Source organism: Schistocerca gregaria, chromosome 8, assembly GCF_023897955.1.
Source record: "Schistocerca gregaria isolate iqSchGreg1 chromosome 8, iqSchGreg1.2, whole genome shotgun sequence".
In the NCBI taxonomy this organism is placed as follows: Eukaryota; Metazoa; Arthropoda; class Insecta; order Orthoptera; family Acrididae; genus Schistocerca; species Schistocerca gregaria.
Window position 1 is genome coordinate 496,663,632 of NC_064927.1, and position 22,363 is coordinate 496,685,994.

At 42.6% G+C, this 22,363-nt stretch overlaps 1 protein-coding gene across 2 annotated transcripts in view; it reads left to right on the top strand.

Annotated features, from left to right (window-relative positions):
• LOC126284857 (UDP-glycosyltransferase UGT5-like) overlaps positions 1–20,730 on the top strand; it is a 131,219-nt gene extending 110,489 nt beyond the window's left edge. For both annotated transcript variants that reach the window (XM_049984092.1, XM_049984091.1), the window contains exons 5-6: positions 7,831–8,050; positions 20,339–20,730. In XM_049984092.1, coding sequence (XP_049840049.1) covers positions 7,831–8,050; positions 20,339–20,648 — 530 coding nt within the window. In that variant the 3' untranslated portion in view covers positions 20,649–20,730. The remainder of the gene's footprint in view (positions 1–7,830; positions 8,051–20,338) is intronic.
• Positions 20,731–22,363: the final 1,633 nt, after the last annotated feature.

Below are 22,363 nucleotides of genomic sequence, written 5' to 3' on the forward strand. Positions count from 1 at the left end.
TTGTCTCATTTCCTAATCTGATTCCCTCAGCATCACCCTACTTAATTCGACTACATTCCTTTTTCCTCGTTTTGCTTTTGTTGATGTTCATCTTATATCCTCCTTTCAAGACACTGTCCATTCCGTTCAACTGCTCTTCCAAGTCCTTCGCCGTCTCTGATAGAAATGTCATCGACGAACCTCAAAGTTTTTATTTCTTCTCCATGGATTTTAATACCTACTCCGAAGTTTTCTTTTGATTCCTTTACTGCTTGCTCAAAATATAGTTAATTTCAGTTAATAACAGGAAAAAGTCACTGATTAATACATGTCTCCGGTGCGTCAGTGCAAGAGGTCAATAATTAATGAGCTAGTCCAAGTGTACATTAGTTCACAGGACGAGTGACAGGACGAACACTGGTTTCTGATAGAAACTGTAGTCAGCTGTAATAAAAGTAATGTCCTGAGGGTAGGTTCTGGCTGAATCTATAGGAAATCATGTGACTCTATATGTATAAGAACACCTCACAATTTATTGTGTTTAACTTGCTACTTGACAGACTACTGCTGCCAAAAACAACTCTCTCTCACTAGTCGCCAACAAGTCACCAAGGGTATTCTACTCCCTCTCATCTCTGCTGTAAATTTTGATCAGCGTAACTACAACAGCACGTTAAACTCACAATGTCGCCACGTAGGTGTCACCGACCCTATACTTGTGAACTGGAAATTCCCATCGTCTGTTCTCCAGATGGTACTACAGAAAATATTCGCCATTGCTGATATCAGACTTTATGGAAATGTAGTATACTGAAAAAGTTCGTTTATGGCAGAGGGAGCTACGTGCTACGTCACTTTGGAACAGTTCCAAAAGGTTATAATCACAAACGTGAGACACGTAACCTGCTGAAGGACAAATCTACCGACAAACGACATAGTTTGCTTCGTATTCTCGATGTTGTGCAACAGCTGTTCCTCAAATGAGTGAATGTGTGTGATGATTAGTAGCGTTTTCCATACAAAGGTAGGGCACTGGAAGACGTTTTTATGGAGTAGTAACGTCACTCTTGGATGTGTGTGTGTGTGTGTGCCTGATGGCTTTGCGCCCAGTTTGTTTATGTAGTATATTCTTCCGCAACAATGAAAGTCAGTACATGTGATGCGAATATCTGCTGCTTTTCTCTTGGTTTCGATTCAGATACCCTGCACGTCTGTGCATATTTTTGTAGAATGGAGAGTACATTACATGTCCTATAGCTATAATGCCCTACATGGAACAATAAACAACTGAACTGTGGCCTTCTTTGATATCAAATATCCATAAGTCAGGAGACAGATCCTGGTAAACAACATTCAGTCGCTATCAATAAAATGTTGTGACGTTACTAGAGTGAGATACCATAAGTACTTATGTGTAAGACGATTATTGCTTGATTGGAGTGTTGTGTAAATTGTTACAGTTTTTCACAGTCAAAAAATTATCGTAGTTACTTATGAAAAGCTTCGGAACGATTGTTCCAAAACTACGGTTTGTCAATATTGTACCCACGAATCGAGAATCACTCTGCATGGGTTTCTTGTTTGTTTTGATCGGACTCTATGCCTGATCAACATACAGTATCTTTAGTATATTTGTGCGATGTGTCAGGTCAGACAGCCTAAAAGGTCATCCACAAGTCTTAAAGGTATTTCGAGAAGAGTGGAACCAAGTTCTGTCTGCACTGTACTGGCAGTAGACTTGTGTCCAAAATTAGAGCAACAAACCGCTATTTCCTCGACCTGTGTGTAATTCACTATATAATCATACAAACTGTCAGTAGATGCCCCTAAGCTCGCATTCTGCCTGGAAGATGTCATTCCAGTCAACGGACAACCATTCCAACAATGACGTCATGGCACCTACGAAACGGGGTAGTGTTTGCAGGGTAGACCCACATCCACAGTCGCTGTGTACACAATCACAGACGGTGCAGTATATCACAGAGAAGACGCCTAACAACACTTTGAAGTGGAAGGCCATGTTGTTGTTGTTATGGTCTTCAGTCCTGAGACTGGTTTGATGCAGATCTCCATGCCACTCTATCCTGTGCAAGCCTCTTCATTTCCCAGTTGCTACTGCAGCTTACATCCTTCTGAATCTGCTTAGTATCTTCATCTCTTGGTCTCCCACTACGATTTTTACCCTCCACCCTGCTCTCCAGTACTAAATTGTTGATCCGTTGATACCTCATAACATGTCCCACTAACGGATCCCTTCTTCTAGTCAAGTTGTGCCACAAACTCCTCTTCTCCCCAATTCTGTTTAATACTTCCTCATTAGTTATGTGATCTACCCATTTAATCTTCAGCATTCTTCTGTTACATCACATTTCGAAAGCTTCTATTCTTTCTTGTCCAAATCATTTATCGTCCATGTTTCACTTCCATACATGGCTACACTCCCGAAAAATACTTTCAGAAACGGCTTCCTGACACTTAAATCTGTATTCGATGTTAACAAATTTCTCTTCTTCAGAAACGCTTCCCTTGCCATTGCCAGTCTACATTTTATATCCTCTCTACTTCGACCATCATCAGTTATTTTGCTCCCCAAATAGCAAAATTCCTTCACTACTTTGTCTCATTTCCTAATCTGATTCCCTCAGCATCACCCTACTTAATTCGACTACATTCCATTATCCTCGTTTTGCTTTTGTTGACGTTCATCTTATACCCTCCTTTCAAGACACTGTCCATTCCATTCAGCTGCTCTTCCAAGTCCTTTGCTCTCTCTGACAGAATCACAATGTCATCCGAGAATCTCAAAGTATTTATTTCTTCTCCATGGATTTTAATACCTACTCTGAAGTTTTCTTTTGTTTCCTTTACTGCTTGTTCAATATGCAGATTGAATAGTATCGGGGAGAGGCTACAACCCTGTCTCACTCCCTTCCCAACCACTGCTTCCCTTTCATGTCCCTCGACTCTTATAATTCCCATCTGCTTTCTGTACAAATTGTAAATAGCCTTTCGCTCCCTGTATTTTACCCCTGCCAACTTCAGAATTTGAAAGAGAGTATTCCAGTCCACATGGTCAAAAGCTTTCTCTAAGTCTACAAATGCTAGAAATGTAGGTTTGCCTTTCCTTAATCTTTCTTCTAAGGGAAGTTGTAGGGTCAGTATTGCCTCCCGTGTTCCAACATTTCTACGGAATCCAAACTGATCTTCCCCGAGGTCGGCTTCTACCAGTTTTTCCATTCGTCTGTAAGGAATTCGCGTTAGTATTTTGCAGCTGTGACTTATTAAACTGATAGTTCGGTAATTTTCACATCTGTCAAGACCTGCTTTCTTTGGGATTGGAATTATTATATTCTTCTTGAAGTCTGAGGGAATTTCGCTTGTCTCATACGTCTTTCTCAGCAGATGGTAGAGTTTTGTCTGGACTGGCTCTCCCAAGGCTGTCAGTAGTTCTAATGGAATGTTTTCTACTCCCGGGGCCTGGTTTCGACTTAGGTCTTTCTGTGCTCTGTCAAACTCTTCACGCAGTATCATATCTCCCATTTCATCTTCATCTACATCCTCTTCCATTTCCATAATATTGTCCTCAAAAACATCGCCCCTGTACAGACCCTCTATATACTCCTTCCACCTTTCTGCTTTCCCTTCTTTGCCCAGAACTGGGTTTCCATTTGAGCTCTTGATATTCATGTAAGTGGTTCTCTCTTCTCAAAAGGTCTCCTTAATTTTCCTGTAGGCAGTATCCATCTTACCCCTCATGAGATAAGCCTCCACCTCCTTACGTTTGTCCTCTAGCCATCCCTTCTTAGCCATTTTGCACTTCTTGTCGATCTAATTTTTGAGACGGTTGTATTCCTTTTTGCCTGCTTCACTTGCTGAATTTTTGTATTTTCTCCTTTCATCAATTAAATTCAGTATGTCTTCTGTTACCAAGGATTTCTACTAGCCCTCGTCTTTTTACCTACTTGATCCTCTGTTGCCTTCACTATTTCATTCCTCAAAGCAACCCATTCTTCTGCTACTGTATTTCTTTCCCACATTCTTGTCAATTGTTCCCTTATGCTCTCCCTGAAACTCTGTGCAACCTCTGGTTCTGTCAGTTTATCCAGGCCCCATCTCCCTAAATTCCCCCTTTTTTCCAGTTTCTTCAGTTATAAGAAAAATAAAACCAGGGCAGTCGTAAAGTGATGTAGCCGGATGGCTTAATGTGAATCGTTCCATTGTTTCTCGGATATGGCGACAGTTTGTAGACACCAATACTGTATCCCTAAAACCAGGGCAGGGTCGACCACGAATGACATCATAATTGGCTGTAAGGGCACGATGGTACCGTCTTGGTACTGCGCGGTAGCTGGCATCTGATCTTCCAACATCCACTGGACGTGCTGTATCGAGGCAAACGGAGTACAGAAGTCTTCGGCAGAGTGGCCTTTAATGTCGGGGACTTGCTGTGTGTGTACCTGTGACACGTCTTTACACAAGGGAACGTCTAGAGTTGAGTCGTCAACTGACCCCTGGACGGTCGAACGGTGGGCCAACGTCCTCTGCACGGATGAGTCCCGATGTGGTCTGGTGGGTGACTCCTAAGAGATTAGGATCTGGAGGGAACGTGGAGCACGACTTCGGGACCCAAACATTGTGGAAAGAGACCGAAAAATGGTTCAAATGGCTCTGAGCACTGTGGGACGTAGAAACACTTAAACCTAACTAACCTAAGGAAATCACCCACATCCATGCCCGAGGCAGGAATCGACCGTGCGACCGTAGCAGTCGCGCGGGTCCAGACTGAAGCGCCTAGAACCGCTCGGCCACCGTGGTCGGCCGAAAGAGACCGATATCGAGGAAGATTGCTGATGGTGTAAGCAGGGATTATGTTGATCACTCGAACATATCGTCATGAAATTTTACGGGTGAATCGGCGAGATTTAATTGCTGTCAGGTAGCGTGACGAGATCTTGGGACTTCACGTGCGGTTACTGCGAGGACGACGTATTAATGGACGATAATGCTCGGCCTCATAGAGCACGCGTGGTTGACGTTTTCTTGGAATCGAAACATACTGCACGCAAACTGTAGCATGCTCGATCTCCGAATTTGAATCGCCTAGAGCACATGTGGGGTCCACTTGGGAAACGGGTTGCACCACGCCACCATCCACCAACCACTGCGCAAGATTTGGAAGCAGCACTGCGGAAAGAATGGGCGCTAGTGCCTCAACACGAGATTGATGACATCATTCACAGCATATCCTGTCGATGTCAAACCTATACTGATGCCGAAGGTGGTCAGATCCCACACTGAGCACATTAACCAGCTGCGTGCAAATCCGTTAAGTTGGAAAAAACGAAGAAAATGTTTTTCTTACGTTACGCTTGTTGCAGTTGTTTACGTTCTGTATTCTTTACATTGTTTCTAGTATCCTGTCACCTGTTTATACTGTTTTGTGGAAAGATAAAGGCCATCTTGCAAAATGTTCCTTTGTTTTTTTAGTTTTGGACACCAGTGTAAGTAGGGTGTTTTCTATGAAACTTCAGCGCTGTAAAGCAGGAAAGGAGTTCCTACATTTCATGGCTGTCGTATTTTGGATGCCGAGCGGGATAGCCGCGTGGTCTTAGGTGCCTTGCGACGGTTCTCGAGGCTCTCCCCGTGGGAGGTTCGAGTCCTCCCTCGGATTAGATTAGATTACATTAATACTAGTTCAATGGATCATGAATACGATATTTCGTAATGATGTGGAACAAGTCAAATTTTCCAGTACAAGACATAATGAAGTTAATTTAAAGACATAATTAAGTTAATATAACAACTTTTTTACTTTCTTTAATAATTTTTTTGTTTAGTTTTTTCCTTTTTTTCTTAATTTATATCTAAAAATTCCTCTGTGGAGTAGAAGGCGTTCTCATTCAGAAATTCCTTTGATTTCTTCTTAAATGCTTGTTGGTTATCTGTCAGACTTTTGATACTATTCGTAAGTGACCAAAGACTTCTGTGGCAGTATAATTCACCCCTTTCTGTTCCAAAGTTAGATTTAATCTTGAATAGTCAAGATCATCCTTTCTCCTAGTATTGTAGTTATGCACACTACTATTACTTTTGAATTGGGTTTGGTTGTTAATAACAAATTTCATAAGAGAGTATATATACTGAGAAGCTACTGTGAATATCCCTAGATCCTTAAATAAATGTCTGCAGGATGATCTTGGGTGGACTCCAGCTATTATTCTGATTACACGCTTTTGTGCAACAAATACTTTATCCCTCAGTGATGAGTTACCCCAAAATGTGATTCTATATGCAAGCAATGAGTGAAAATAGCCGTAGTAAGCTAATTTACTAAGATGTTTATCACCAAAATTTGCAATGACCCTTATTGCATAAGTAGCTGAACTCAAACGTTTCAGCAGATCATCAATGTGTTTCTTCCAATTTAATCTCTCATCAATGGACACTACTAAAAATTTTGAATATTCTACCTTAGCTATATGCTTCTCATTAAGGTCTATATATATTTTAATGGCGGCATACCATTTACTGTACGGAACTCTATGTACTGTGTCTAATCAAAATTCAGTGAGAGTACGTTTACAAGGAACCACTTAGTAATTTTCCAAAAGACATTATTGACAATTTCACCAGTTAATTCATGTTTGTCAGGTGTGATTACTATACTTGTATCATCAGCAAAGAGAACTAACTTTGCCTCTTCGTGAATATAGAATGGCAAGTCATTAATATATATTAAGAACAACAAAGGACCCAAGACCGACCCTTGTGGAACCCCATTCTTGATAGTTCCCCAGTTTGAGGAATGTGCTGATCTTTGCATATTATGAGAACTGCTTATTTCAGCTTTCTGCCCTCTTCCAGTTAGGTAGGAATTAAACCATTTGTGCACTGTCTCACTCATGCCACAATACTTTAGCTTGTCTAGAAGAATTTCATGATTTACACAATCAAAAGCCTTTGCGAGATCACAAAAAATCCCAATGGGTGGTGTTCGGTTATTCAGATCATTCAAAATTTTATTGGTGAAAGCATAAATGGCATTTTCTGTTGAAAAACGTTTCTGGGAACCAAATTGACAATTTGTTAGTACTTTATTTTTACAGATATGTGAAACTACTCTTGAATACATTAATTTCTCAAAATTTTTGGATAAAGCTGTTAGAAGGGAGATTGGACGGTAATTGTTGACATCAGATCTATCCCCTTTTTTATGCAAAGGTAAAACAATAGCATATTTCAGTGTATCAGGGAAAATGCCCTGTTCCAGAGAGCTATTACACAGGTGGCTGAGGATCTTACTTATCAGTTGAGAACAAGCTTTTAGTATTTTGGTGGAAATGCAATTCCAAGTGAGTTTTTGCTTTTAAGCAAGTTTATTATTTTTCCTAATTTCAGAGGGAGAAGTGGGTGAGATTTCAATTGTATCAAATTGCATAGGTATGGCCTCTTCCATGTGTGTGTGTGTGTGTGTGTGTGTATGTGTGTGTGTGTGTGTGTGTGTGTGTGTGTTGGCGTTAGCGTAATTTAGTTTAAGTTAGATTAAGTGGTGTGTAAGCCTAGGGACCGATGACCTCAGCAGTGTGTGTGTGTGTGTGTTTTGGCGTTAGCGTAATTTAGTTTAAGTTAGATTAAGTGGTGTGTAAGCCTAGGGACCGATGACCTCAGCAGTTTGGTCCCATAGGAACTTACCACAAATTTCCGAAATTCCTTTTTGGGCGAACAGCTTTTGCTGTCCAGAGGCTGTTGTCGACACAGCGCGTGCGATAGAAAATCACGCCGCACATTGTCACGACTGCAGTGTACCAGCCGAGAGTGGCGGCTACAGCTTCCGCTTCGCCTGTTTCGCAGCCCACAGGAACGTGCGGGCGTTCATCACGCACGGCGGGCTGCTCAGCACGCAGGAGGCGACGGCCAGGGGGGTGCCGCTTGTGGGGATCCCCGTGGTCGGCGACCAGCTGCTCAACATGGTGCAGGCGCAGAGGCAGGGCTACGCGGTCACGCTAACCGTCAGCAACGTCACGGAGGCGTCGCTGCAGTGGGCCCTAAACGAGGTGCTCACTGTCCCCAGGTGAGCGGGCTTCAGATCACAGTATGGCGAGCAGAGAAGTATCATGTTTGAGCGAGATTGGAGGCTTTTTCTCCCTGCAGCCGTAATTTTTCCCGAGGGCATGCAGCTTTACTGTATGGTTAAATGATGATGGCGACCTCTTGGGTCAAATGTTCCAGAGGTAAAATAGTCCCCCATTCGGATCTCCGGGCGGGACTACTCAAGAGGACGTCGTTACCAGGAGCAAGAAAACTGGCGTTCTACGGATCGGAGCGTGGAATGTCAGATCCCTTAATCGGGCAGGTAGGTTAGAGAATGTAAAAAAGGAAATTGATAGGTTGAAGTTAGATATAGTGGGAATTAGTGAACTGCGGTGGCAGGAGGAACAAGACTTTTGGTCAGGTGAATACATGGTTCCAAATACAAAATCAAATAGGAGTAATGCAGGAGTAGGCTTCATAATGAATAAAAAAAAAATAGGAATGCAGGTAAGCTACTACAAACAGCATAGTGAACGCATTATTGTGGCTAAGATAGACACGAAGCCCATGCCGACTACAGTAGTTCAAGTTTGTATGACAACTAGCTCTGCAGATGATGAAGAAATTGAAGAACTGTATGATGAGATAAAAGAAATTAATCAGGTAGAGAGCCGAAAATTTAACAGTCATCGGTGACTGGAATTCGTGAGTAGGAAGAGGGAGAGAAGGAAACATAGGGGGTGAATATGGATTGGGGGAGAGAAATAAAAGGGGAAGCCGTCTGGTGGAGTTTTGCACGGAGCATAACTTGATCATAGCTAACACTTGGTTCAAGGATCATAAAAGAAGATTGTATACATGGAAGAATCCTGGAGATACTAGAAGCTATCAGATAGATTATATAATGGTAAGACAGAGATTTAGGAACCAGGTTTTAAATTGTAAGACATTTCCAGAGGCGGATCTCGACTCTGACCACAATCTATTGGTTATGAACTGTAGCTTAAAACTGAAGAATCTGCAAAAAGGTGGGAATTTGAGGAGATGGGACCTGGACAAACTGACTAAACCAGAGGTTCTACAAAGTTTCAGAGAGAGCATAAGGGAACAATTGATAAGAATGGGGAATAGAAATACAGTAGAAGAAGAATGGGTAGCTCTGAGGGATGAAGTAGTGAAGGCAGCAGAAAATAAAGTAGGTAAAAAGACGAGGGCTAATAGAAATCCGTGGGTAACAGAAGAAATATTGAATTTAATTAATGACAGGAGAAAATATAAAAACGCAGTAAATGAAGGAGGCTAAAACGAATATAAACCTCTCAAAAATGAGATCGACAGGAAGTTCAAAATGGCTAAGCAGGAATGCCTAGAGGATAAATGTAAGGATGTAGGGGCTTATCTCACTAGGGGTAAGATAGATACTACCTACAGGAATATTAAAGAGACCTTGGGAGATAAGAGAACCACTTGTATGAACATCAAGAGCTCAGATGGAAACCCAGTTCTAAGCAAAGAAGGGAAAGCAGAAAGGTGGAAGGAGTATATAGAGGGTCTATACAAGGAGGATGTACTTTAGGACAATATCATGGAAATGGAAGAGGATGTAGATGAAGATGAAATGGGAGATATGATACTGCGTGAAGAGTTTGACAGAGCACTGAAAGACCTGAGTCGAAACAAGGCCCCGGGAGTAGACAACATTCCATTGGAATTACTGACGGCCTTGGGAGAGCCAGTCCTGACAAACCTCTACCATCTGGTGAGCAAGACGTATGAGACAGGCGAAATTCCCTCAGACTTCAAGAAGAATATAATAATTCCAATCCCAAAGAAAGCAGGTGTTGACAGATGTGAAATTTACCGAACTATCAGTTTAATAAGTCACAGCTGCAATATTCTAACTCGAATTCTTTACAGACGAATGGAAAAACTGGTAGAAGCCGACCTCGGGGAAGATCAGTTTGGATTCCTCAGAAACGTTGGAACACGTCACGTGAGGCAATACTAACCCTACGACTTCTCTTAGAAAACAGATTAAGGCAAGGCAAACCTACGTTTGTAGCATTTGTAGACTCAGAGAAAGCTTTCGACAATGTTGACTGAAAAACTCTCTCTCAAATTGTAAAGATTTCAGGGGTAAAGTACAGGGAGCGAAAGGCTATCTACAATTTGTACAGAAACCAGATGGCAGTTATAAGGGTCGTGGGGCATGAAAGGGAAGCAGTGGTTGGGAAGGGAGTGAGACAGGGTTGTAGCCTGTCCCCGATGTTATTCAATCTGTATATTGAGCAAGCAGTAAAGGAAACAACAGAAAAATTCGGAGTAGGTATCAAAATCCATGGAGAAGAAATAAAAACTTTGAGGTTCTCGGATGACATTGAAATTCTGTCAGAGAGAGCAAAGGACTTGGAAGAGCAGTTGAACGGAATGGACAGTGTCTTGAAAGGAGGATATAAGATGAACATCAACAAAAGCAAAACGAGGATAATGGAATGTAGTCGAATTAAGTCGGGTGATGCTGAGGGAATTAGATTAGGAAATGAGACACTTAAACTGGTAAAGGAGTTTTCCTATTTGGGGAGCAAAATAACTGATGGTGGTCTAAGTAGACAGGATATGAAATGTAGACTGGCAATGGCAAGGAAAGCGTTTCTGAAGAAGAGAAATTTGTTAACATCGAGTATTGATTTAAGTTTTAGGAAGTCGTTTCTGAGAGTATTTGTATGGAGTGTAGTCATGTATGGAAGTGAAACATGGACGATAAATATTTTGGACAAGAAGAGAATAGAAGCATTTGAAATTTGGTTCTACAGAAGAATGCTGAAGATTAGATGGGTAGATCACATAACTAATGAGGAAGTATTGGGGAGAAGAGAAGCTTGTGGCACAACTTGACAAGAAGAAGGGACCGGTTGGTAGGACTTGTTCTGACGCATCAAGGGATCACAAATTTAGCATTGGAGGGCAGGGTGGAGGGTAAAAATCGTAGAGGGAGACCAAGAGATGAATACACTAAGCAGATTCAGAAGGATGTAGGTTGGGAGATGAAGCTTGCACAGGATAGAGTAGCATGGAGAGGTGTATCAAACCAGTCTCAGGACTGAAGACAACAATACGAACAACAACAACATCCACATTTATACTCCGCAAACCATCGTATGGCATGGGAAGTATTGTAGGATCTACCTATAGTTTCTGTTCAATGGTATTAATTGACGGCCCCGTTCAAAACCTATACTCTCTGACAAGAGAAGTTGAGCTCCTGGAAGACACTGCTGGATGCCAATGTAACTTTGTTCACGTAATAATCATCTTGGGGTTGAAGCTCTTTTCATCCGTGTCTGATTTGACAATACGTATGTTTCTGGATAGGGTCCGCCTTTAGCAAAACACAAGGGGTAAAAATAGCCTACAGGACAGACAACTCAACACAGAGAAAACTAAGAACGACCAACACAAACACAGGCAAACACAATACATCTGGTATTTACCAACAAATATGCCAGGACTGCAAAGCCGTTTATATATGGCAGACAAGCAGAAACTTTAATACCAGGTACGCAGAGCAAAGAAGAGCATTAAAAAGTGATAGCTGTCATTCCACATTTGCTGAACACCTCATGGACGAGAAACATAACCCAACAAACATCAACACAGATTCCAAAATTCTCAAATGCAGCAACAGTCCCCCACAAAAACTAGTAATTGAAGAACATTATCAGATACAAAAAGCCATAGTGGAAGGCAAACAAGTGAAAAATTAATATACAGCTCTGTTCTCTGCCCTCAAAGAATTATTAGACAAGGCTAACCAATAGAGTTCTCACCCCCACCCCCCGCCCCACAAACACACACACCCACACACCCACCCACCACACACACACACACACACACACACACACACACACACACACACACACAAACCCCCCCCTCTTTCTCTCTCTCTCTCTCTCTCTGTTTCTCTCTCTCTCTCTCTCTCTCTTTCCCTTTCTCTTTCTCCCCCTTTTCACACACACATACACACACACACACACACACACACACACACACACACACACACACACAAATCCTAAAACCTACTGTCACACTCACTCTCTTATTCTTACTCTCTCTCTCTCTTTCTCTCTCTCTCTCTCTCTCCTTTTTCACACACACACTCAAAAGAAAGAAAAAAATCACAGACACGTCTGAAAGATTCAGAACAACCGCCAGGAACACCTTCAACTGTTCCACTGCCAGCCGTCTTGTTTTTACACCTTCAATTGTTCCACTGCCCGCCATGTTTGTTTTTACAGCTGGTAAAGCAGTGTAACAGTTACAGTTACAGTTACAGTGACAGAGGCAACTCAATATATAGTGTTGGCAGTGATGAAGATGATTAAAAGGAAAATGTAAGTGAAAGATAATGTAAATCGACACACACACACACACACACACACACGCACACACGCACACACACACACACACACACACACACACACACACACACACACACACAGAATTAAATAATTTCAGGCATAGAAATAACAAGTTTTCAAATCGTAATTTTGGCTTAAACAAATTATCTCCTTTAAAGTATAAGTGGTTGCAGATGACGAACTGTGGAACAAAATGGTCACTGTAGAAACACAACACAACAGAAAAACCACACCATGTCGTAGGAAGGTATGAATTCGTAATTTATGTGTTTTTCAAATATCTGTAATTACGATTTAAAAACTAATAGCTACATGTATACAAACAACAAAGAACACTCTTTATCTTTAACAGATGAAAAATAAAAGCCGACTCAAGATGCTGCAACTGCTGTAAAACATGTTTGGGTTAAAAGACAAAATTGTGTTTTGCTAAGGGCGGACCCACCCTATCCGAAAACATACGTTTTGTTGACGTACATGCTATGGGAGACTATGTAAGTTACTTAGAGTTGCACACAAAAGTGCATTAGTGTTGTTTTACCAGGCGTGGTAAGATACACAAGGGGCGTGGACATCGCCACGTGGTGAGTGATCACTGGTGAAGGACAAGAAGACGGTGCATACTTATGTGACCTTTACCAGAAACTAACAGAGTATGAATGGAATTCTAAGACCCTCAAATCCTGCACAGAAGATTTTGGTTTTTTAAAATGGTTATCAGTTTCGAACTTTAGTCCATTATCAAGCTACGCTGCAGAACAGAACGCACCATGTTACAATTTACATTTACAATACATAAGGTCAACTAAAGTACAAATGCATTTGTTAAGATGACTACAAACAACATAGGTCCTGCCACACTGTGTGTACGCTGGCCACACTGCTTGCGGGGGGGGGGGGGGGGCTATGTGCAGAGTACTGTTCGTACTGTTCGCCCACGACAGTCCAGTGCCGTGAGCATGGGGGCGGTGTTTCGTGAGCGCTGAACATCGTTAAGTAAACTCAGGCTGGGGGCACTGAAGGGTCAATGCCATGGTCAGTCGTTTGTTTTATTTTACAAATAACAGCTACGTATGACGATAAACCACCTCACTATGGTACAGTCCTTTCACTGCCCACAACCGAGTTTAGCTAATGATGTTCAGTACTCACGTAACGCTGTTTTATTGAATCATAGTAAGTTACTGCCTATTGTCATCCAGCATGCTGGAACTGAGAAACAGGGTTTGAAAGGGCTCTTGTTGGAGGTCGTCTCCATTCTCCTGGTTGGTCAGATAGTGCGATTTCCAGATTTATTTTGGGGAGGGAGCATTCAGACAAGATAGACCGCATGGGAACGTGGCGGCTGGCGTATTCGTTGTCAAGTTTCTGGTCAGCTGTATGTGGCCATCACAAGGGAGAATGTCATTGTGAAGTGAGCACTTTGTAACTTCTTCACATCTATATCCACGTATTCAACTAAATCTGTATACAGACTCCACACTCCACCTTACGGCGCGTGGCGGAGGGTATCCTGTTCCACTGCTAGGCACTTCGTTCCCTGTTCCACTTGCAAATACAGGGTGTTACAAAAAGGTACTGCCAAACTTTCAGGAAACATCCCTCACACACAAATAAAGATAAGATGTTATTTGGACATGTGTCCTGAAACGCTTACTTTCCATGTTAGAGCTCATTTTAGTTTCGTCAGTAGGTACTGCACTTCCTCGATTCACCGCCAGTTGGTCCAATTAAAGGAAGGTAATGTTGGCTTCGGTGCTTGTGTTGACATGCGACTCATTGCTCTACACTACTAGCATCAAGCACATCAGTACGTCTCATCAACACGTTAGTATTCCTCACGAACGTGGTTTTGCAGTCAGTGCAATGTTTACAAATGTGGAGTTGGCAGATGCCCATTTGATGTATGGATTAGCACGGGGCAATAGCTGTGTCGCGGTACGTTCCTATGGAGACAGATTTCCAGAACGAAGGTGTCCCGACAGGAAGACGTTCGAAGCAATTGATCGGCGTCTTAGGGAGCACGGAACATTTCAGCCTATGACTCGCGACTGGGGAAGACCTAGAACGACGAGGACACCTCCAATGGACGAGGCAATTCTTCGTGCAGTTGACGATAACCCTAATGTCAGTGTCAGAGAAGTTGCTGCTGTACAAGCTAACGTTGACCACATCACTGTATGGAGAGTGCTACGGGAGAACCAGTTGTTTCCGTACCATATACAGCGTGTGCAGGCACTATCAGCAGCTGATTGGCCTCCACAGGTACACTTCTACGAATGGTTCATCCAACAATGTGTCAATATTTCAGTGCAAATGTTCTCTTGACGGATGAGGCTTCATTTCAACGTGATCAAATTGTAAATTTTCACAATCAACATGTGTGTGCTGACGAGAATCCGCACGCAATTGTGCAATTACGTCATCAACACAGACTTTCTGTGAACGTTTTGGGCAGGCATTGTTGGTTATGTCTTGATTGGGCCCCATGTTCTTCCACCTACGCTCAATGGAGCACGTTATCACGATTTCATACGGGATACTCTACCTGTGCTGCTAGAACATGTGCCTTTACAAGTACGACACAATATGTGGTTCGTGCACGATGGAGCTCCTGCACATTTCAGTCGAAGTGTTCGTACGCTTCTCAACAACAGATTCGGTGACCGATGGATTGGTAGAGGCGGACCAATTCCATGGCCTCCACGCTCTCCTGACCTCACCCCTCTTGACTTTCATTTATGGAGGCATTTAAAAGCTCTTGTCTACGCAACCCCGGTACCAAATGTAGAGACTCATCTTGCTCGTATTGTGGACAGCTGTGATACAATACGCCATTCTCCAGGGCTGCATCAGCGCATCAGGGATTGCATGCGACGGAGGGTGGATGGACGTATCCTCGCTAACGGAGGACATTTTGAACATTTCCTGTAACAAAGTGTTTGAAGTCACGCTGGTGTGTTATGTTGCTGTTTGTTTCCATTCCATGATTAATGTGATTTGAAGTGAAGTAATAAAATGAGCTCTAACATGAAAAGTAAGCGTTTCCGGGCACATGTCCACATAACGTATTTTCTTTCTGTATGTGTGAGGAATGTTTCCTGAAAGTTTGGCCGTACCTTGTTGTAACACCCCGTAGAGTGACTGCCTGTACTCCTCCATATGAGCCATAATTCTAATATCTTATCATTGTAGTCCTTACGCCAAATGTACGTGCCGTCAGCTTCAATCTCCGGTTCTGTGAATTTTCTCCATTGTGTCCAACGAAAAGAACGTCGCCTTCCCTCCAAGGATTTCCATTTCAGTTTTCAAAGCATCTCCGTAATACTTGCGTGTGGTTCGAACCCACCAGTAACAAATCTAGCAGTCTGCCTCTGAACATTTACGGCGTCTTCCTTTAATCCTATCTAGGGCGGATCCCAAACATTCGAGCAATACTCAAGAATAGACTGCACCATTGTCCTACGTGCGAACTCCTCTACACATTAACCACAGTTTCCTAATATTCCCCCAATTAACCCAAGTCGACGATGCGCCTTCTCTGCCACAATCTCCACATGCCCGGTCCAGTTCGTGCCGCCTTGCAGTGTTACGCTCAGATATTTAAACGGCGAGACTGTGTCAACAAGTACAGTGCTAATACTGTACCTGTCATCCAAGAACAAGTATAGTCTCTCCTTTATTCTGTGTCATCCCGTACCATCTGCCAGAGACTAGCAACAGCTGGGCAGGGAATTACTGTCCCGTGTGTAGGCTACAATTAGCAACATGACTTGAACAGTAGTGTTTGGACTGATGTCACAACCAGAAACCATGGACTGCCAGTGAATGGTGTCGCATTGTTTTCCGTTATGAATCACGGTTCTGCACTACTGTGGATCACCGTTGTCAGCGAGTGTGGTGGCAATTTGGGGAGGAGTCATGTTCTTCCAATGATTAGAAGAAGCAAGGCGGTGCTACTACTGGGGTCATGATGTGGGAAACCATTGGGTATGCCTTCACCCCACAGCTGGTAGAGACTGAGGGAACTCTGATGCGTGCTCATCTGCCTGTATGGTGATGCCATTTTTCAACAGGACAATTCCCGTTGACACACGCCACGTGACGCACTGAACGGCTGCCTGAAGTTGAGGTACTCCCGTGTTTAGCAACACCCAAGGTCTGTCCCCAATAGAAGATGTGAGGGACCAGCTTGGATGTCAATCCCAGTGACAGTACGTAGGATATCAAGGACCAATTCCAATAGTTGTGGGTCAGCTTACATCAAGAGAGGGTGTAATGGGCTTATGGCACGGTTTCCAAACGAATTACTTCATGCTTCGTATCCATAAGGGGTGCAGCACTATACTGGTAAATGAGATCACACCAGCCTGTTTTCTTTTTATCATCCTGACACTGTTTTATAATCACCTCTCCTCTCAACCCATGAAATTTCATTTCGTTTTTCCCCTGCCCTTCTGGACCCTTGATTTTCTTTTGTCACGCACTGCAGATTCCCAGATCCGTAACTCCAATTCACGCCCTTATCTTGTAGCCATTTTGTCGTCCAGAGTGTTGGCCCAAGGCCTTATGTGATGATTGAGCTGCTTTTGAATCTGAGAAATGCAAATCGAAGCATCTTTAATGTGATGCTCTTGAAAAATATTAAAGTTCAGGTACTAAATGAAGAAGAATTCAGACGAATAGCTGAAAAGAGTCAATAGGGGTCTGTTACCAGAGGGATAGACTTGTGATAACTTGCTGATTAAATGAGCGCTAGAGAGTGAAGATGGTACTAGATAAGGAACAGGATTTGCGAAAGATATTATTGGGATGCACAGATGGAAACAATACCACAAGACAGGACAGAATCAGGGGTACAATCATACTAGTCAAAAGTTAAATAATCTAAAAAGACACAATCTAAGCATTTTTGCAGAATGTAAGCCATAAAAAATATATTCGGTGTACTCCAGAAGAAGTACACTCATTAATGTTGTTCTTGTTGTTGTGGTCTTCATTCCTCAGACTGATTTGATGCAGCTCTCCACGCTACTCTATCCTGTGAAAGCTTCTTCATCTCCCAGAACCTACTGCAGCCTACATCCTTCTGAATCTGCTTAGTGTATTTATCTCTTGGTCTCCCTCTACGATTTTTACCCTCTACGCTGCCCTCCAATACAAAATTGGTGATCCATCGATGTCTCAGAACATGTCCTACCAACGGATCCCTTCTTCTAGTCAAGTTGTGCCACAAGCTCCTCTTCTCCCCAATTCTATTCAATACCTCCTCATTAGTTATGTGATCTACCAATCTAATCATCAGTATTCTTCTGTAGCACCACATTTCGAAAGCTTCTATTCTCTTCTTGTCCATGCTATTTATCGTCCACGTTTCACTTTCATGCATGGCTACACTCCATACAAATACTTTCAGAAACGACTTCCTGACACTTAAATCTATACTCGATGTTAACAAATTTTTCTTCTTTAGAAACGCTTTCCTTGCCATTGCCAGCCTACATTTTATATCCTCTCTACCATCATCAGATATTTTGCTCCCCAAATACCAAACTCCTTTACTTCTTTAAGTGTCTCATTTCCTAATCTAATGGAAGGGAATGTATTCTCTTGCATCCATTAGAACACCTGATGAAGCAGAAAGTCACCCCTCTCGATGGCTGTTTGCCTATATTTCATTCCTGACATCCTGAGTGGGTTCTCTGGCTGGGTAAGGGAGGGGGTGATGGAGGAAGAGACCTCTGGTTATTGAAACCCAAGAGATAGAGTGATGTGGGAAAGGTCAGTGTTCAGACGAAACAGGTTCCGCTTTCCTCACATATGAACAAACTACATAAACCAGCGTCAGCAACTGCTGTTCATTTGAACAACCTTCCTAAAAGACAATTTCCATTCCTTCCGAACTGACTATGCGAATGTAGACGAGATGTGGCTCAAATTCAAAGATATAGTAGCAACAGCAATTGAGATATTCATACCTCATAAATTGGTAAGAGATGGAACGGATCCCCCGTGGTACACAAAAAAAGGTCCGAACGCTGTTGCAGAGGCAACGGAAAAAGCGAAATTTGGCACGTACTTCGATGCGAGATGCCTTTAATAGGTTCCACAACGAAACATTGTCTCGAAATTTGGTAGAAAATCCAAAGAAATTCTGGTCGTATGTAAAGTACACAAGCGGCAAGACGCAGTCAATACCTTCGCTGCGCAGTGCCGATGGTACTGTTATCGATGACTGTGCCGCTAAAGCGAAGTTATTGAACGCAGTTTTCCGAAATTCCTTCACCAGGGAAGACGAATGGAATATTCCAGAATTTGAAACACGAACATCTGCTAGCATGAGTTTCTTAGAAGTAGATACCTTAGGGGTTGCGAAGCAACTCAAATCGCTTGACACGGTCAAGTCTTCAGGTCCAGATTGTATACGGATTAGGTTCCTTTCAGATTACGCTGATACTATAGCTCCCTACTTAGCACTCATATACAACCGCTCGCTCACCGATAGATCTGTACCTACAGATTGGAAAATTGCGCAGGTCGCACCAGTGTTCAAGAAGGGTAGTAGGAGTAATCCATTTAACTACAGACCTATATCATTGACGTCGGTTTGCAGTAGGGTTTTGGAGCATATACTGTATTCAAACATTATGAATCACCTCGAAGGGAACGATCTATTGACACGTAATCAGCATGGCTTCAGAAAACATCGCTCTTGTGCAATGCAGATAACTCTTTATTCGCACGAAGTAATGGCCGCTATCGACAGGGGATCTCAAGTTGATTCCGTATTTCTAGTTTTCCGGAAAGCTTTTGACACCGTTCCTCACAAGCGACTTCTAATCAAGCTGCGGACCTATGGGGTATCGTCTCAGTTGTGCGACTTGATTCCTGATATCCTGTCAGGAAGGTCTCAGTTCGTAGTAATAGACGGCAAATAATCGAGTAAAACTGAAGTGATATCAGGTGTCCCCCAGGGAAGCGTCCTGGGACCTCTGCTGTTCCTGATCTATATAAATGACCTGGGTGACAATCTGAGCAGTTTTCTTAGATTGTTCGCAGATGATGCTGCAATTTACCGTCTAGTAAGGTCATCCGAAGACCAGTATCAATTGGAAAGCGATTTAGAAAAGATTGCTGTATGGTGTGTCAGGTGGCAGTTGACGCTAAATAACGAAAAGTGTGAGATGATCCACATGAGTTCCAAAAGAAATCCGTTGGAATTATATTACTCGATTAATAGTACAATTCTCAAGGGTGTCAATTCAACTAAGTACCTGGGTGTTAAAATTACGAACAACTTCAGTTGGAAGGACCACATAGATAATATTGTTGGGAAGGCGAGCCAAAGGTTGCGTTTCATTGGCAGGACACTTAGAAGATACAACAAGTCCACTAAAGAGACAGCTTACACTACACTCGTTCGTCCTCTGTTAGAATACTGCTGCGCGGTGTGGGATTCTTACCAGGTGGGATTAACGGAGGACATCGAAAGGGTGCAAAAAAGGGCAGCTCGTTTTGTATTATCACGTAATAGGGGAGAGAGTGTGGCAGATATGATACACGAGTTGGGATGGAAGTCATTACAGCATAGACGTTTTTCGTCGCGGCGTGACCTTTTTACGAAATTTCAGTCACCAACTTTCTCTTCCGAATGCGAAAATATTTTGTTGGGCCCAACCCACATAGGTAGGAATGATCATAAAAATAAAATACGAGAAATCAGGGCTCGAATAGAAATGTTTAGGTGTTCGTTTTTCCCGCTCGCTGTTCGGGAGTGGAATAGTAGAGAGATAGTATAATTGTGGTTCGATGAACCCTCTGCCAAGCACTTAAATGTGAATTGCAGAGTAGTCATGTATATGTAGATGTAGATGTAGATCCCTGGGTAACTCTTGACGCTCGCTGTGCAGGTACCGAGAGAACGCCCAGCGGCTGTCAAGGATCTTCAACGACCGCCCGATGGAGCCGCTGGACGAGGCTGTCTACTGGACAGAGTACGTGATCAGGCACCAGGGGGCACCACACCTCAGGTCTGCGGCGCTGGACCTCGCCTGGTACCAGTACTTGCTGCTAGATGTCGTCGCCGTGCTGGTAGCAGCGGCCGCGGTGGTGCTCCTAGCGGCGGGGATCGCAATCAGGGCCGGACTGCGGCTACTGAAGCGGACTGCTGGTGGGTCCAAAGCTAAGAGGACTAGCAGCAAGTCCACCAAGAGAGACTGACGGCGTTTTATTTATCTCTTGTATATATCAGATTTGTATATTTCCCAATTTGTATGTTACCCAATAAAATGAGTTTATATGACTATCGAGTTTAACTGTTCAACATTGGACAGTAAATCTTATCCACTTAATAATCGTTTATCCACCCACAGATCGTTACACAATTAAGTCAGCCACACAAGCTTGTTACAACAATGAAACGTAACTCATTGTTAACATGTATGCAGGTGTTTAATGACTTACTACTCTAGTTAACTTCAAAGTTAATGCTTCACTCCCCATGCATATTTCACTGAGCACAACACGCTCGATACTTTACGCTGACGTCATGACACCTCCATTGCTGCCTTTGTACTTCACCACTCGTCTCTCAGCTCGGATGGCTTTCAGGTTTCTAAGCTGTCATCAGACAGCTTAAGTCTTGTCTGAAAGTTGGCCTACATATCCAAAAGCCAGCTTACAACAAAATATAAAATGAACATCGTTCTGTAACACTGTTTCTGCGTATTTCAATATTTAACGTTTCCATATATTTACATGAAAGTGTACTAGAATTGTGAAAGTAACACGCCTAAGTGTGACGTCACAAGTGTGATCCATGGAGCATACTGACAGCTAAACTAATAACTTGGAAAGGGTCTTCGTAGTCCTCCTCATTCAATTACGTTTTCTCAGCAAAATGGTAGTTTTACTATTTAGGCAACACTGAAAGGGGCAGCGTGTTCAAATGAATTTAATTCCGCTAATGGCGATCAGAAAACTTCTTGACGAGGTATACCTGATAAAAGGGGGGAGGGGTGTTTAAATGAATTTTCCTATGACGCAATGTGAACTGAGGGCGCAGACGGAATCTTGTCAAGTACTTGGGCTTCTTTTAATTCTCACATCTCCACGATGCAGCATCTACAAATCAATGGTATGTGACAAAAATAACAGAGATGAATGTACTTCAAATGGCCCGCTAATATCAGTAATACCGATTTTATGTACAACAGATAACTTTCAATAGCACAGGAGCTTATGAATATGTAATGATCATGGTAGAAAGCGAAATTTGACAATGGACAGTTGGTTCACGAGTGTACTCATAGCAGATCAAGTACTCGCGTCTTACAAATTAACGCTTTTGGGCTTGTGATTGATACACTTTGTCTTCTCACAGTTAGCAATATCTTCACAAACCGAAAATATGACCACAAAGATAACTATTGAATAGTAGCTCTAAACAATAACCGATTGAAAACTGCTACATGATGAAATATCAACTCAGTGCCTTGAAACACCCCCATTATGTCCTTTATTGCGTCTTGTATGATTTACTGAAGCCGCCAAACAGTTATTTATTATGATTATATGACCGTGTGCTTAATGGATGAAAGGCAATTAGCTTTTCTGCTGTGGTTTCTGGGGTATTTCAGCCGAGTGCGGCTGTTCTGAGACGGAATAGTTAATGATCGAAAGTTTGTCTATTATTAAAGACCATAACGGTTGCGACATACAAACTTGTAGGGAAGCAGCATACTCACACCTTATAAAATTCGCATCAGTCTTTCCATTGTGTGCCAGCCAGGCCGCTGTAACTAGCTCTGACGTCATAAATGTTGCACAATACTTTAAAAATCAAGTAAAAAACTTGAAACGCTTCTAGAATGTCAGAAGTAATACTAAATCAATATGTGTTGAATATCAGTTCAATAACTTTAACCATTTTCGAA